Here is a 16851-nt window from a genome sequence, read left to right as displayed (position 1 = left end):
TGAATAATAAGTAAACTCTATTACAAATAACATATATCAAAACTGAAATTATTATAATATAATTTGAACTTAATTTCCATCCATCCATCCAGACAAAATCAAAGCAATTGCAACCATAAAAATTCGCTGGCCCGATCAACTTTTGTAATTATTTATGTATAATTATAATTAACCCCCCTAAATAGAGTCAAATCAGTTGTAAAATTTCATTTAAATATAAATATTTGCATTTTATTTTTCTTTAAAAGAGATCCTGAGATCGTAAGTAGGCATCAGAAGTAACTCAATCTAGTAGTATACCGTACCATTGAACTGCTGGGCCACCAGCACCTCGTACTTGTCGAATTTGCGCAGGGCCAGGGTCTCGTGCTTGATGATGCAGACCTTCTGGCTTAGCAGCAGGGTTCCAATCAGCAATCCGCCGTCAGTCCTGGCACGGCAGCAGTAGACTCGCTCATTCTTGACATTGGTTCCAACGGCCACGGCTCCCTTCTCGTAGAAGCCATCGAAGCTACGCACCCACACATACCTCAGGTTGCGCTCGGCCACGAGGATGTCGTAGACCAGCAGCTTGGAGGAGGCGGTCTCGGTGTTGAAGTAGGCGGTGCCGGTTTCCACAACCACACGGGCGGGCAGAATGTCGCTGCCGGACTTTACGCGACCCACATAGGTGTTGTAGCCATAGGGATCAAAGCCGCCCAGGATGGCGTCCTGAGGAACGATGTACGAGAGGTTTCCAGCCTTCCAAACGTGCTCGGTATCTGTAGGTCAACGAATGGAGTGTTATCCTCGGCTTTGGATATATTTTTTCAGTTTTAATTCTCACCATAGGTCGAGGGAACAGCGTTTGCCACTGCGAACAGGGCCAAGACGAGGCAGGCAGCTTTGTACATCTTAAGGAGCTGGTGGTTTCGCTTTGAGTAACTGCCCAGCTAGGTAACGGTTTTTATAGTCGCCTCCTTATCTCCCGACTCCAATTACAGTTATCGCTATCAGAAGATTGGCATCGATAGCATCGGTAATGGTGACTAACCTTCTTGGGAGTGAGGCTACGCATAGTAGATTTATTGCACCCACTAAAAATAAGCGTTATTTGGAAGCCAAAAAGTCCCCTCAGCTCCCAGTTGTTATTTCATAAGTTTGGTTTATTTCATAATCTAATATCTTCTTTTAATTCGGTGATTCAGGAAATTCAAAGCTAGATAGCATTAGTTATTGTTTAGAAATAAATCCATCTTATAAATTTTTATACCCTTGCAGAGTATTATAATTTCAGTCAGAAGTTTGCAACGCAGTGAAGGAGACGTTTCCGACCATATAAAGTATATATATTCTTGATCAGCATCAACAGGGGAATCTTTCTAGATATGTCAGGAAGAAATCGATTTTTTTTGCCATTTTTGCAAAATTTTATAAGGGGTTACATCATTAAAAATTTTGATTTTGATAAAAAATTGAATTTTCAAAATTTTTAAATAAAGAATGCAGATTTATTAACTGTAGAAAATCTTGCACAGAACAGTTTTCCGATTTAAAATTAATGCTCTTTTGGCCGAGTTATGATATTTTTCATTTAAAAAAAATTAAGAAGTTATTTAATATAAAAAATCCGATTTTATAATACAAAATAATATTTTTCTAAGTCAAGGAATCATATTCGACCCCATAAACCATATATATTCTTGATCAGCATCAACAGGGGAATCTTTCTAGACATGTCCGGAAGAAATCGATTTTTTGGCCATTTTTGCGAAATTTTATAAGGGGTTACATCATTAAAATAAGCAAAAATGTCCAAAAATTTTGATTTCTTAAAATTTTAAATTTGGTATGCAGTTTTTTTAAATTAATAAAAACTAACACAAAACTGCTTTCCGAATCGAAATTAATGCATTTTTGGCTTAGTTATGATCTATTTTAATTGTTACCTGCAAGGGTACAAACTTTGGCTGGCCAAAGTTAGCTTTTTTTCTTGTTTTAATTATTTTTAGAACAGTTTTAAATTAATTAATAATAATCAATCGAAAGTGACCTGTACAGTTTCGAAAAACAATTAGTTTAAGGTTCATAAAACTATAAATAGAAATCCCTAATTAACAACTAAAATCTAAATCAAAATGTATTCATTTTGGGGAGTCCCTCTCCGAATGTTTACCAACGAAGTTAGGGTTGACTTTATCAGTACCGAGTTCTTATCTTTAGCAACATGATAAGTCAATTAGAAAATAATGGCCATAGGTTCCCCCAAAAAACACAATAGAAATGTTTTTGTTCAATAAATATTTATTTTATTAGCTTTCACTTGGAGCCCAGTATGCAGATCTACACAAGGTAAGGAACGTAGTCGATCACATGGCGCTCCCTGACCAGGATCTCGTATTTGTCAAACTGGCGGAGTGGCAGGTTCTCGTGCTTCACGATGCACATTCGCTTGGAGAGGTACAGGGTTCCGATGAAGAGAGCCTCATCGCAGCGGACGCGGCAGATGAAGACTCGGTCGTTGGCGGCGTTGGTTCCCACGGAGACGGCGTTCTTCTCCCGGTAGCCATCAAAGCTGCGGATCCAGTGGTAGCTAACGGTGGCATTACCCACCAGCACTTCGTAGGACGTGCCCTGGTTGCCCAAAGTGTCCGTGTTGTAGTTGGCCCTTCCCAGCTCAGGAACCACGCGAGCGGGCAGGATATTGCTGCTATACACCACACGTCCAACGTAGTTGTAGTAGCCCTCGGGATCGAAACCGCCGAGCACCGCGTTCTCAGGAAGGTCTACGGTCTTGTCCGCAACCACCCACTTATCCTCTAAGCTGTAGATGCCACCCTGAATGAGGGCAACCAGCTGGACAAGGATCAAGGCTATCAGTACGGAGCTCTTGGCGGAGAACATGCTTGGACTGTTGACGGAAAAGGTGTTGTGGCAGTCTCCGCCTGCTGCCTGTTTTTATTGGGTCCCACCCCCATGAGGTTTCTGTTCCTAGTAAGACTGATTGTATATTTTCTTTGGGGGATCACTTCATTGATTAGATATAGATAATTTTTCTAGATTGGTGATTAACACTTGAAAGCTCGGTGGTCGGTTGATAGTGAGATCTGCCGAGTTCCCGGTATAGAAAACCATAAAACCCCTAAAATAATCAATTGTCAAGTTGGCTTAAATCTTATCATGAACAATGACTTAGAAAAATGTAATGGACTTTACATTTTGGGGTCTTTAAATGTTTTTAAACAATATGAGTTTAGTGGTAATACTTATTTTTAGCTATAACTTAATCTTTTTTATAAGAAACTGTGTAAATAAGATTTTAATGAAGTTTATAGGACCTGAAAGGCTCTTGCTGCTTTTCCAGTTTAAGGATACCAGCTTTACAGCTCATAAAGGACCTATTAGCTTTAAAATTATATTTTAATAATTTTTAAATTAATAAATTTAAATTTTTCTTTGATACATTTTTATTATACATATTCAAATAGGTTAAATTAAAGGATCTTAATTCTATCCTCGTTCTATAAAGCGGGTTCTAATAGTATTATTCATACAAATTGGAACCTTCTATACTTGTTATATATTCTTATGTTATATTTAGTCAATGTTTTTATTTGAAAAATAATTATTTTGTTATTTTTATTAAAGACATTTCAAAATATAATTTATATCCAAGTATATAAATCATGTAAGACACCCAATGCTTTTTCTAAATCATTTTATTTTATTCGTTATAGGTATTCTTGTGTTCATTATTAATATTCATTCAACGAATAAAATTTAAAAACAAACTTAGAAAATCTAAGGGTTTACTTCCCTTAAATTTACATCAAATATAGAACACATAATATAAAAATATATCCTTGAAAGCATATAAAATCTACATCTAAGTTTGCATTTGAACAAGAATTTACTCTCTGTAGTGTACCTAAATAATATTTATAATTAAAGTTTTCCCAGTTCTTGTATCAAAAACAACAAATCAATATTTTCGTTCAATAAATAAATATATATTTTATTAGTTTTCCACCTCATACAAAGTGCAAATCTACAAATGGTATGGAACGTAATCAATCACATGGCGCTCCCTAACCAGGATCTCATACTTGTCAAACTCCCGGAAGTTCAGGTTCTCGTACTTGACGATGCACGTCCGCTTGATCAGGTACAGGGTTCCAATGAAGACTCCGCTATCGGTACGGATGCGGCAGATGTACACTCGATTGTCGGCGGCATTTGTTCCCACAGCAACGGCGTTCTTCTCCCGGAAACCATCAAAGCTGCGGATCCAGTGGTAGCTAACGGTGGCATTGCCCACCAGCACCTCGTAGGAGGAGGTGGTCTGGTAGCCGGTAGTGTCGGTGTTGTAGGTGGCCTTTGCCAGCTCAGGTACCACTCGAGCAGGCAGGATATTAAAGCCGGAGGCCACACGTCCCACGTAGTTGTAGTAACCATCGGAATCGATGCCACCGAGCACGACTCCTTCAGGCAGATCCATGGACTTGTCCACATACACCCAATTGTCCTCCCTGCTGTAGATGCCACCTTGGATGAGGGCGACCAGCTGGACGAGGATCACGGCTATCAGTACGGAGCTCTTGGCGGAGAACATGCTTGGACTGTTGACGGAAAAGGTGTGGTAGAAGCCTCCACCTGCAGCCTGTTTTTATACAGATCCCATTTCCATGTGGTCTTAATCTTTGGGACACATTTTAAAGATTAGATATAGTTTATTTTTTTTTAGATTGATGATTAACTTTTGATCTTGGTGTTTCTTGATTAGATGATAGAAAGAGTTCCCCAAAAAATAATCAGTTGTCCAGTCTTATCGTTAAAAATGATTTACAATCAAAAGATTTTTTTATATTTCAAGAAAGATTGAAACTATTTTGTAGTATTAGTAATATTTCATTTTGAAAATGAGTAATTCTTTTTACTAAATATTTTTAAAAGAATTCTACTACCTTTAGTCGTGCAAATTAGCTAACCTTCGTAGCTCGCCATTGTCACAGTCTTCCGAGAATACTAATCACTTTAATCAGACCGCTGAAAACCCGTTTATAAGGCATTATCAGCTCTGTTGTTATCACTGAACGTGGCACAAGATCCCTGACCTTTGCCAACAAATCCACAAGAAAGCTCTTTAGTTCACAGTTCAGTTCCTTTGCAAAGCTTGGTCTTAGCTTTAGTTTTACCTGTAAGGTAAGTTATAGGTATTGTAAATGTTTTTACTGTCTTTGCTTGCCTTTGCAAAAACACGTTTTGGCTTTGCTTTTATGGCTGTGTTTTCGCCCGTTCGCGATTGTATTTTCTGCTATTTTATAGCAGTTAGCAGGTAAGGTCTGGGCTGTTATACGATTATGCGATTTTCGCGCACGCTGCGGAGTCGGCGAATAAAAAGGTTGTCACTTTAAAAGCGCCAGCAGCCAGCGGAGCGTTTAGTCTCGCGGAGAACCCGCTGGGGAAAGGATCCCCACCGATCGTTGGGCAGTGTTCGCTTTTCATCTTTATATAGTACAGGTGAAGCCGGAAAAAAGAGAAAAATTAGTGTTTAGTTAGTGAGTGAAATTAGGAAGTTCTTTGGTAATGAAACTAAGCAAGTGATTTCTAACAAAAAAATATGAAAACACAGTGAAGGCCTTTTAAATATTTTAAACTATTCTAATCAACGTGGATCAAGTGGGTATACAATAGATACCTGAGGATATCTGATAGAATCTAATTCAAACCGTTCACCAGCTGCTAAATTTTAAATTAAAAACATTATATCTAAAGTGAATAAATTCCGAAAATAATACTAATTAGCTTGTATATTCAAGTGCAAACGTATTGAAGTCTGAACCAGTTTGTCGCCCCGCTAATCAGATCTTTATTTGTTGGCTTAAAGCAATCTCTACTTTTATTAGGTCGGCATGAAATGTGAGAACTCTTTTAAAGGTGAAATTCAAGAGCACTTAAGGTTTATTTTTGATTTTGTGATATAGTCTAATTGGTGCAATATAATCAGAAACATTTCCTTAATTGACAATTTACAAAAGTGAAATAATTCTAAGGAAATAGATAGCCCAAAATCAGTTAATTAAATAAAATAAAATATAATAGCTTAAGTTTTTATTTTTTATTTATTATAATAGAAGAGAAGTTCGCCCTTAATCTCCTTGTTTTAGTTATAATTTTCCCCTATGCCAATTTTGAATAAAAAATATCAGTGAAATAATTATTTTGAGTATTTCCTAATAACCTAAAAACCAAAGGTATTTCTACAGCTTCTTTCAATAATACTTAGTTATATTAACTATAAATCTAAGGATCATAAATCTTACCTATTCCTTGGCATAACTACCAGTTCTTTACAATCCGTAAACAATAGAATATGACTTTAAAAGTTAATAAAGTTTCTCCATAGCTCAGAATTGGGAAATTTTCATGCCTCATCGAACTGAACCAGTTTCGATGCATTTATAGGGGGATTTACACTCAAGAACCTTTCCATTGATGAACAACAAACTGGATGCCGCCGATTACTTCACATGTGCTAAATCAAGGTTGCCGCTTTAACAAGCTGTCAAGGTCACCAGGTGGTGATCCCAGGGCGTTTTCCCATTCTCGCAATTCGCATCACTTTTTTTTATTTCAACCAAATTATATCATGTTTATGTGGAGTTATTAACCCATTTGGAATTTGACTGGAACCCCTAAAGACAAGGCTCATGTGTTAGATTTTTACGGCTCGTGTCTTGCTTATCTAGGCCCGATTTCATTATATTTAGCCTTTTTTATGGGCCATTGCGACAATTAAACAAGAGTTTTGGCCGAGATAAAAAGAAATTACACTCCTCAGTGCGAAAGGCAAGCCCCAAGTACGAGCAGGCAAGTGTTTTTCGTGTTTTATACAATGTCTTAACAATGGTTGCAAAAACCCAAAAACAACAACAAAGTAGCATGGCCGAATGGTTGAATGAACTTTGCGGCCAGCCAGACATGGCATATGGCAGGCAGACTCTCTGGGATAGGTCAGGTGGCCACAAATCGGGGAGATTGTATAATACAATTGCCAATTATGGTAAACAAAATTCGGCAGATTTTCCTATGGGATGTGCAATATAGTAGGTAATTGAGCTGATTGGGAAATGCCAGGGATTTCAACATAAGAGAAGACAGGCAGCTACTAGCGACTAAGTTACTATTAAACAATAAAAAGTTTAGACTGAAAGCAGTTTAAATAGTCCCCAAAATATTAATTATATATTATATATTTTATCTTGTACTTAGCAGACTTTAAATATGTCTTCAAAAATGTCTGGAAGACTCCTATACTTGTGGCTAGTGAGTGTCCTACTCAGCTTAGGAAAAGCAGCCGACAGCTCCGCCAAGCCAAATATAATAATTATACTAATTGATGATATGGTAAGTTTAATTAGAATTAGAAATAGAAAATAAATAATATTATATATTGCCTGCCTTTTCAGGGCATGAATGATGTGAGTTTCCATGGCTCAAACCAGATCCTAACGCCCAACATCGATGCTCTGGCCTATAATGGAGTCCTGCTGAATAAGCATTATGTGCCAAATCTCTGCACGCCTTCAAGGGCAACCCTGCTAACAGGAAAATATCCCATACATACAGGTGAGATAATAACTTATTTAAATTTATTTAAAATTATTTAAAATATTTATAATATATGTCCAGGCATGCAACATTGGGTAATCATAACCGATGAGCCCTGGAGCCTGCCCCAGCGTGAGCGTTTGATGCCTGAACTATTTCGGGAGGCGGGCTATGCCACCCACTTGGTGGGCAAATGGCATCTGGGCTTCTGGCGCAAGGATCTCACACCAACCATGCGGGGATTTGACCATCATTTTGGCTATTACAATGGCTACATTGACTACTATGATCATCAAGTTCGCATGCTGGACAGAAACTACACGGCAGGCCTTGATTTCCGTAGAGATCTAGAGCCCTGTCCCGAGGCCAATGGTACCTATGCCACAGAGGCTTTTACTTCGGAGGCAAAAAGAATCATTGAGCAGCATGATAAGACCAAACCTCTATTCATGGTTCTCAGCCATTTGGCTGTGCACACGGGCAACGAGGATGATCCCATGCAGGCGCCACCCGAAGAGGTGGCCAAGTTTGCCCACATCAAGGATCCCAAGCGAAGGACCTATGCGGGTGGGTTAACTTACTTGGAAGTTTATATATCTGTTAATATTAATACTTCTTATTTTCAGGTATGATATCCAGTCTGGACAAGAGTGTGGCTCAGACTATGCGCGCCTTGAAGGATAATGGCATGCTGAACAACAGCATTGTTTTGCTTTACTCTGACAATGGAGCTCCCACAGTGGGCATACACTCCAATGCAGGCTCTAACTACCCCTATCGAGGGGTAAGTATTGCCAGGAAAACAGTTTAAAAAACTAAATATTTTCCCCTTAAATCACAGCAAAAGGAATCCCCCTGGGAGGGTGGCATTCGATCTGCCGGTGCTCTGTGGAGTCCCTTGCTCAAAGAACGGGGCTATGTGTCCAATCAGGCTATCCATGCCATCGATTGGCTGCCCACTCTAGCAGGAGCTGCTGGGATAACCTTGCCGCAGGAGCTTCAACTGGATGGTATTAATCTCTGGCCAGCTTTGAGTGGAAACGAGGAGCCCAAGCCCAGGAGCTTCATACACGCCCTCGACGAGATCTTTGGCTACTCCTCGTACATGAGGGATACCCTGAAATATGTAAATGGGAGCACCTTCGAGGGCCAGTACGATCACTGGCTAGGAGAACTGGAATCCAATGAAGATGATCCCCTGAGTGATAACTACGGACAGCAGGTTCTGTCATCAGACGTTCATAGTATCTTGGGTGATCGAGGACTCACGGAGGCTCATATCCTGCAAATGCGAAGCGAAGCCACGCAAGAGTGTCCCGTGCTGGCAGGAGAAGATCCGCAGGACCCCAAGTATAAGTGTGAGCCCCTCAAGGAGCACTGTTTCTTCGATCTGGCCAAGGATCCCTGCGAGCGCTATAACTTGGCCCAATTATATCCCGCCCAGCTAGAGGAGCTCGCCCAAGAGGTGGAGCAATTCCGGCGGACAGCAATTCCCACGGCCCGCGTTCCCATAACCGATTATCGGGCCGATCCGGTGTTCCACAATGGAAACTGGGAGTGGTGGAATGATACGGATACGGGGTCAGGTGCCGGCACTTGTTCGCTTAAATTATGGATTATTATGGGGAGTATTATAGGTTTAATTTGTTCTATTAGTTTTTAAGGTAAATTGTGAGTAGTTTAATTATAAATAAATTTAAATACTTTAGTTTTATGGAAACTGTTTCTTTCTTAGTTATTTTAGTAATCTCTCTCTCAAATGCTCAATTGCTGGTAGATCGTAGATCATAATTTTTGTCATCACGGCTTACTTGCTAATAAAAAATGTAAGCTTTTTTTGCTCTAAAAGTAGCACAAAAGGCTGAAAGTTGTGACCTATATTGCTAATCCGTTGCTTGATTATTATATTTATCCGCGTTGCCAGACTTAAAGACTTGAGAGATTTTACAAATAAAGCCATAAAGTATGCCACAAAATAATTTAAAAACATAAATAAACATATAACAAATATAATAAAATACAAATTCACATATTTTCAACTAATTTTATTAGAAACAACAATGGACAGACATCTAAATTCTCTAGAAGCAATTAATAAGCTCACTTAAAACTAACAATTGCATTTTTTGGGGTATTGATTATGGGAACTTATGGCTAGTTTTACAGAATTATATAAAAATAATACAAGATTATGCAACAGAGATGATAACAATACGATCGGTTACTCAACATCAATACTCACTAGATAGGCGTATCTAATCACGTATATACATATACATAATACAAACGGAATATCGTACACTCGGATAATACTCTTAAGATAACTCCAGCGGAAATGGGACATTTATAAATGGGTCTCCTCGGGAGTGGCCGCTTTTTCTGCATGGCCAACGGATTCCCCTATTCTTTGGCGCTATTCGATCATATTGAATAGTAGACAGGAGAATATCATGCCAAATATCTGTAATAAAGAAGGATATATAATTAATTTAGTACTTTAATTTAATGTTAAGGAGTATTATTTACCATAAGAATGGCCACCGCTATGGAGGTGCCCCCTATAACCGCCGCATGATCCCTGATGAAGTTGGTCGTCACATAGAGACAGCCCTGGTTGTACAGATTCGTGATGGTGGGAAAGATGGTGCACTCCTTGCGCTGTCCTCCGAACAGCTCCTGGCAACAGGACTCGGGCACGGGTCCATACCGGTTCCAGTCATGCCACGTGTCCACGCCGCAGCACTGCAAACGCTCCTGGGTGAGATCCCAGGCCTGGGTGATCTCCCTTCGGCTGCCATACAAGGCCATGGTGGATCTCATTTCCTAGAGGAAAATTATATCGGTTTAAAGGTGTGAATGTGAAAGGATTTTGGGTTTGCCTTACCTGCCGCATGGTCTGCTGCACTCTTTCACGGAAAACATAACCCAAGACGCCGCCAATTAGCATGGTGACGAAAACCAGTGCCACAATTATGAAATACTGAGAGTGAGAAATAATAAACATGTTAAGAGGGTATTGCTTCATAGAATAGCAGGAAAAATAATAAGAAATTTCTTTAAAAATCTTTATTTTACGTACCGTTAATAGCAGACATTTAACCTCCTTTCCAGCACCTACACAACCCAAAAAGGACACCAGGCAGATGATGATAGAGGTGACCAGCAGCACATAGACAGCTCCCGAGAAGAGATTTGTGCCCAGCAATTCATTGACGAAACTGCGATCCACTAGAGTCCACAGTGTCAGGCAAAAGACAATGGCTCCACCAACCTGGATTAAAGTATATTTTATTTATTATAAAATCCACTACAAATATTTCCAGATATACTCACAAATATAACAAAATTGGCTATGAACAGGCTGTACTTTACAAACTGCCCGCAGCAGTCCATGCGCGAACTGAAGCCCATGTCGTCTTCCTAAAATGAGTATTTATATATATTTATTTAATTCTTATTTTTGGGTATATAATCTTGATGTAGTTTTTACTTTTTTCTATAGGTGACGAGTCCCAAAAGGTAATTTTAATGCAGGGAAAATAATGCAAAGGATTTGGGAGAGGAGGAGATGCAGGAGGTTCGAGATGTTCTAGATGGTAAACAGAGATATGAATTATTGGATAATAAATTAAATAATAAATAAAAATAATAAATAATAAAAATTATATTCAGTATAGTTCTTAGGAAATTTAATAAAACATTCAAGGATTTAATTAAAAGATCTTAGAACATTAGAGATAGGGTCTAAGGCAAAAAGAGCCTCATTTTTTTTTGGCATTCTTACTTTTATAATGTTTTTTCGAGTGTTATAACTTTGTTAACTTTTTTTTTAAGATCCTAGTTACATTTCAGAGTAATTTATATATTATAACAATTATATTGAAATTATTTTTAATATCTGTTAACTGACTAACCACTATCTAAGCTAAGAGAGACTACTGCGCATGCGCAGCTGCGGTTGAGGTTGTGACTGAGCTTGAGCGACAGTTGGAGCGCTTCGTAGCCGGGTTCGAGCCGAAGTACTCTTAACCATGACCCACTTTTGTGAGCGCCAACCAACGCAATGGGCCTAGACAAGCGTTCATTATCGGCTCGGACTGCGGTAGCTTTCGGTGGGCTTTGGTTGGTTACGGCTCTTAAAAAGACACTTTTGGGCGATTACACTTCAAGGGTTCACTTTTCGTGACGAATCCCGACGTCTATCAAAATAAGTAAATCAAAGTAATAGCCTGGCTAATTAGAGTACCTTATTTACGAGTGCCGCCCCATCTCTGAGTCACATCAGCGAACTGCGAACTGCGATGTTCTCTAAATGCTAATTAAAGGTAATTGCAAGCTAAGCCAGCGAGACCCGCCCCCTTCACCCCAACTAAGCGACATCTCATTTCGAGCATTATTCTCGCCAAATGCAAAAAAGACGCCGCAGAGTTGCAGGTAGAGTAAGCCAGGTAATTGTCGGGGGGTGTTATTAAAAAAAAATATTCTCACACTGTCTGAATATTCACTATTTTTCATTCGACGACGTTATCATGACCCGGGGGAATCGTGCCTGAGATGACAGTAAGTCATCTGAAAGTCGCCATTAATGACGACTCACTATATCGGCTGCTTGTTAGCTGAAACCAATTAAGTTTATGGTAATTGTTCTAGCAATACGTGCTACACATCATAATAGATCTTATTTTAGGGGAGGTTTTAGGAAATTTAGAAAATCTAATTATATATTTTTTAAAATATTGAAATATTTTTAAATCTTGAAATTATATAGCATATTTTAATATAAATAACAGGGTTCAAGATTGCTTGTAATATTAATAATATCTTATTAAACTTTGTAGTATTCGTTTTTTTGTGAAAATAATATGAAACCGATGTTTATATACATACATAATTATAGCTGAAATGCACATGGAACTTATTATTATCTAGAATTTATGATATATGATACAAACATATTCATAAAAATAATATAGAACTTCCTTTTTATTTTGTAATACATTTTTCAATTAAATATAATTTAATAATGGCCCATTGACTAACTAACAAAGAAGAACCGACAGATATTTGTCAAAGAAATTAAAAAACAATCAACATTTAATTCTTATAAAATTAAAAATAAATTAGGCAAGAGCTTTTCTTGCATTTTCCTGTAAACTAGCATAACATAACTTACTTAAACTTAACACAAAGTATTAATGAACACTAATATACTCACAAGTTTGCCGTCCCGAAGCACAAACGAAGTTTTCGTTAGGTAACCAATTTTGGCGGTTTTCTTTTCCCAGCTTCAGCGTATATGTAAATTGCCTCTAAATTGTGGTTGTTTGCAAAAAAAACAAAACAAAAAACAAGCTAAGCTAAGCTTAACTTATTTTTGGTTGCACTTGACTGCACAGAAGCTTAGGTAGATGGGAATTAGTAGTAGGCTGCACATAAAAACAAACGAAAAACGTAAAAGGGAAATTAATTTAAAGCAATTTATTTGAGCCTAATATTACTTTTGAAAATTTGTGTAAAAGTTCAGCAAGTATATTTTCAAGGATGAAAGAAAAAGTCGTTGATTTGTGGCCTTAGATTATTCGATTATTAATTTTAGTAACTGAAAAACACCTTGAAAACATGAGCTTAAATTTGGTTAATATATAATATAATGAAATATTCCTAGAGTAACATTTTCATTTACAAATAACTTTCTTTTTCTTAAAAAAACCATATTTGTTTATTAATTTAACAAGTTTTTGTTTGGTTTTCTTGGCTCCACTTCGTTTCATTCAGTTTGCTAGAGCTTGCCCTGGCAATTTATGCAATATTCGTTAATATTGTCTCTTTGTGATTTTTGTTAAACTTTTTTTTTTGCTTTGTATATTTAATACAGGTTTCTTGCATTTGTTTTGAGCGTCACTCGTAGCAGTTGATAATTGTTATTGAGTTTTTATTTTTTATTTTTCGATTGTTGCTGCTGCTGCTGCGGCTGCGTGTTATTGTCAATTGCAGTTCTCCCATGGCAAACCACTTTTTTTTTTTTTGCCGCCTTGCTTTTCGCATTTGGTTTTCAAGTTACGTCACATTTGCTCTAGGCTCCCACTTAATATCCTTGCTAGGGTTATCACTAAGGTCCAGGAATATTATATACACTTGCTGTTTTTATTTTTTTTAATTTAAACCTTGTTTTTTTTTAAGCTTTTAAGCTAGGCTTACAGGGGCGCGTGGTTGGGAAAGAGCGACGAAAGGCGACTGGGGAATGGCGGATGGCGACGACTCCACCGCTCGGTGGATGGCTTGGAACTGGTTGTGGGAACAGTCGCTGCGATCGGTTTTTTATTATTTTCGCTCACAAAGAGCTTCGTTGTTGGGCTTTTTCTGAAATGCCTCTCGAAATTACAACAATTTCGTCTTGAGGAGCGGCTTAGACCTACGGGCGAGAGCAAGAGAGACTGCTCGCTTACAAACCGCAAATACTTCTGAATGTTTTTTCGTACTTGTCTCTTATTGATTCATCTATTTTACCTTATTTTAATGTATTTTTTTTGTTGTTCACTTTTGCCATGTGAAAATGCGCTGAGCAAACAGAATGTGTTCGCCTTCGACACCACACTTCCTTCCACAGCCAGGGGCTTTGTTCAGGTTTAAAAAAGAAGCATAGATCAGCAATTTAAATTTAATATTTTTAACCAAGAATTATCATATTTTGGAAGAATTTAGCTTAGGGCAGCATATTGATTTTGGGCGCGTGTGGCTTTGGAAAGGGTATTTAGCTTGGGACTAGCACATCCTTTATACAATTATTTAAGCAGTCACTAAAATAATTAACTATAAAATAAATCAAAGCAAAAATATGTTGAGGAATTAAGTTAAATTTAAAAATTTTTGCATCCTTTATATTTAAAAATATATAAAAAAAACTAAAGTATATATTTATAAATAATATGCAATTTCTTTCGACTTTTATAAAATCTAATAAAATATACAATGTTGATACAAATTTCGATTATAAATATTTTTTAGGCATATTTTGTTCGACAATAACAAATTTCGAGTAAGCAATTGAAAGTTATAGATATTCATTACTTTAAATATTAATATTTTTCAATATTTAAAACCAAATGGGGATGCTCCCAGAGGCCAAAGATTCCAACTTCTCTCTAGAAAGGACTCCACAGTTTATCTTATATTTTTGGAATGTTTCTAAATATAGACTTTTTCTATTAAATATTTATTTCATTTTTTATTTTACAGTAGCATAATTTAATCCTTCAAATAAAGCCTTCTTTAACTCCACCAATTAGCTCTGTGATTGCCATTCAAACAGCTGCATTTGCGGACAACCTTCGACCATTAACGGCTTAATTTTGTTTGTTGGCCAAACAAACAGTTTTGACTGAGCTGAACTGAGTAATTTTGTAAGCAATTTTGGGAGCTAAGGTCAGAGTTGGTAGTAGCTCCACCCCCGAGGCAAGCTTCAGTTACACTCATCGTCGTCGTTGTCGGCACGGTTGAAAAACGTTCAATTTGTTTTCTGTATTCTTTTTTTATGTTTATTTGTTGTTGAGGTTGGCTCCACAAATTGTTGGGTTATTTAGCACTTTTATGGCTGTGTTAACCGAGGCACCACCCCGCCCGGAAAGCAGCCCCCCCAATAGCCCAGCAACTGTCAAAGTTGCATGGCGGTAATAGAAATAAATAATAAAAATTGGAAAAAACAATTACTCGGCCTGTTGATTTTGCATCTTACACTCGCTGTGGGAACCTTTTGCGTTTTATAGTTGCCATAAAATTAATTTCCACATACGACGACTATGCAGGCGGACTCTCGTGATAAAATATTGCACAAAAATCGAAAAACGATCGAAACATGATCTCAGGCGGAGGCTAGAGTTGTGCGATCTTTCTTCAAGTGGCCAGGGTATCATTAAGATTAAGTGTAATTTCTAATTTGATTTTAAGCAAGTCAATTTTGACACTTGGAAAAATTGGGTAAGGGTTTTAGAATCAGCGAATCAGCCGAGCTCAGACGCTGATATTCTAGAGCTCCAAGTCTTGTTATGGATTTAATAGAGAAAACCACGCATAATAAATATATATTTAAAACATAATTAATATACAAAATATCAAAACAGTCGAAGATTCCATCTCCGGCACTAGTCTTTCCTTGTTTTCTAAATCTAAAAAATACTTTTTTGATATTTTATAAAGCTTAAACCAATAAATATAATAGGCTATTAGTGGTTTAAAATATTTTAAAAATTTCTTAAGGAATCTTTGTTTCATATATTATTTTTCAAAGTGTACCTGAATATACCCGCACTCGTTTACTCCGATCTGAAATGTGATTAGTGTGTGCGATTTGAAAGCCTCGTTGAGCTCGTCGAAGGTGAGAAGCTTCAAAAGCGATAAATTGTAGCACTTAAAAATGATTAGAATGAGTCAAAGATGGAGGCTACAAGTAAATGACAACAGTTTTTTGGACAAACGATAATTAAAATGTACAACAGAATCAGAATATGTAAGGAATTTAAGGTATATAATGATTATATATAAAGAAATATTCTTACAATCATAGCTTAATTCTTATTAATATTTAATAAATATATTAAACTTCTTTCATTAAAGCAGCTACCCTTGAAATTCTCTCCCCATCGATACAAGCATTATAATAAATGCAATAAACCGACATATGCCCCCATCCATTTGCTAATATCGAGATCTAAGTTCAATCAATCATTAGCATATTCAATTAATAAATTAATGATTCTATACCCATGACAAAAATGCACTTGTTAAGTTGAACAGTTTCCCAGGCTTAAAAATTAATATATTAAATAGCATTTTGGTTCTTATCAAGCTAAAGTCACCTTGGGGGAATTCGAACTTGACGGTGGGCAATTGTTTTGGTGGACAGAAACAACCACAAAAAACGCAACCGACTCTCAGCTCTTGACCAACTCAAGTCGCTTAGGTTTTCCCATGTCCGCCGCTCCAAGTGCATTCTGTGGCCTCGGGCCAGGAGTCATACTACATATAATGGCTAATCAGCCGCTAGGCCGAACAATTGTTTTCCCTATTTGCCTGCCGCTAAGGGCATTCCTCCTTCCCGTCCGCACATAGCATATATTTTGGGCAAACAATTGGCCAAAAAATAAAATAAATTTGACTTTAGTCATGTGCCCGCTAATTGCTCGGTGTCAGCTCCAGCGATTGTACGTGGCGATGCGGGTGCGTCAGTCTCAAGACTCTACAGCTCAATATTTCGTTTTCGCTTCA

The 16851-nt window shown here is 37.5% G+C and overlaps 5 protein-coding genes across 7 annotated transcripts; 1 reads left to right on the top strand and 4 right to left on the bottom strand.

The window, feature by feature from the left end:
• Positions 1-204: 204 nt before the first annotated feature.
• LOC108080616 (uncharacterized) lies at positions 205-916 on the bottom strand. The gene is made up of 2 exons (XM_017175440.1): positions 827-916; positions 205-761 (listed from the first exon to the last, which is right to left on the bottom strand). Exons 1-2 carry the CDS (start codon positions 891-893, stop codon positions 289-291), a joined length of 540 nt encoding a protein of 179 aa, XP_017030929.1. The 5' UTR covers positions 894-916; the 3' UTR covers positions 205-288.
• A 1347-nt stretch (positions 917-2263) lies between these two features.
• Positions 2264-2928, bottom strand: LOC108080617 (uncharacterized). Its single transcript, XM_017175441.3, has one exon. It carries the CDS (start codon positions 2881-2883, stop codon positions 2323-2325), a length of 561 nt encoding a protein of 186 aa, XP_017030930.1. The 5' UTR covers positions 2884-2928; the 3' UTR covers positions 2264-2322.
• A 1039-nt stretch (positions 2929-3967) lies between these two features.
• Positions 3968-4601, bottom strand: LOC108080618 (uncharacterized). Its single transcript, XM_017175442.2, has one exon. It carries the CDS (start codon positions 4589-4591, stop codon positions 4028-4030), a length of 564 nt encoding a protein of 187 aa, XP_017030931.1. The 5' UTR covers positions 4592-4601; the 3' UTR covers positions 3968-4027.
• An 804-nt stretch (positions 4602-5405) lies between these two features.
• Positions 5406-9406, top strand: LOC108080601 (arylsulfatase B). 2 transcript variants are annotated; one of them, XM_017175420.2, is made up of 6 exons: positions 5406-5499; positions 7255-7386; positions 7449-7608; positions 7672-8157; positions 8217-8374; positions 8432-9406. In XM_017175420.2, exons 2-6 carry the CDS (start codon positions 7264-7266, stop codon positions 9251-9253), a joined length of 1749 nt encoding a protein of 582 aa, XP_017030909.1. In that variant the 5' UTR covers positions 5406-5499; positions 7255-7263; the 3' UTR covers positions 9254-9406. The 2 variants fall into 2 exon arrangements, with proteins under 2 accessions (XP_017030909.1, XP_017030910.1); XM_017175421.2 differs by having other exon boundaries at positions 5434-5499; positions 7252-7386.
• Positions 9407-9620: 214 nt separating this feature from the next.
• Tsp74F (Tetraspanin 74F) lies at positions 9621-13979 on the bottom strand. 2 transcript variants are annotated; one of them, XM_017175393.2, is made up of 8 exons: positions 13789-13979; positions 12806-13016; positions 11081-11179; positions 10924-11010; positions 10670-10861; positions 10475-10570; positions 10117-10413; positions 9621-10051 (listed from the first exon to the last, which is right to left on the bottom strand). In XM_017175393.2, exons 4-8 carry the CDS (start codon positions 10999-11001, stop codon positions 10004-10006), a joined length of 711 nt encoding a protein of 236 aa, XP_017030882.1. In that variant the 5' UTR covers positions 11002-11010; positions 11081-11179; positions 12806-13016; positions 13789-13979; the 3' UTR covers positions 9621-10003. The 2 variants fall into 2 exon arrangements, with proteins under 2 accessions (XP_017030882.1, XP_017030881.1); XM_017175392.2 differs by lacking the exon at positions 11081-11179 and having other exon boundaries at positions 13789-13975.
• Positions 13980-16851: the final 2872 nt, after the last annotated feature.

Source organism: Drosophila kikkawai, chromosome 3L (genome assembly GCF_030179895.1).
Source record: "Drosophila kikkawai strain 14028-0561.14 chromosome 3L, DkikHiC1v2, whole genome shotgun sequence".
Classification (NCBI taxonomy): domain Eukaryota; kingdom Metazoa; phylum Arthropoda; class Insecta; order Diptera; family Drosophilidae; genus Drosophila; species Drosophila kikkawai.
Note: the sequence above shows the minus strand (reverse complement) of the source record. Positions and strands in the feature narration are given on the sequence as shown.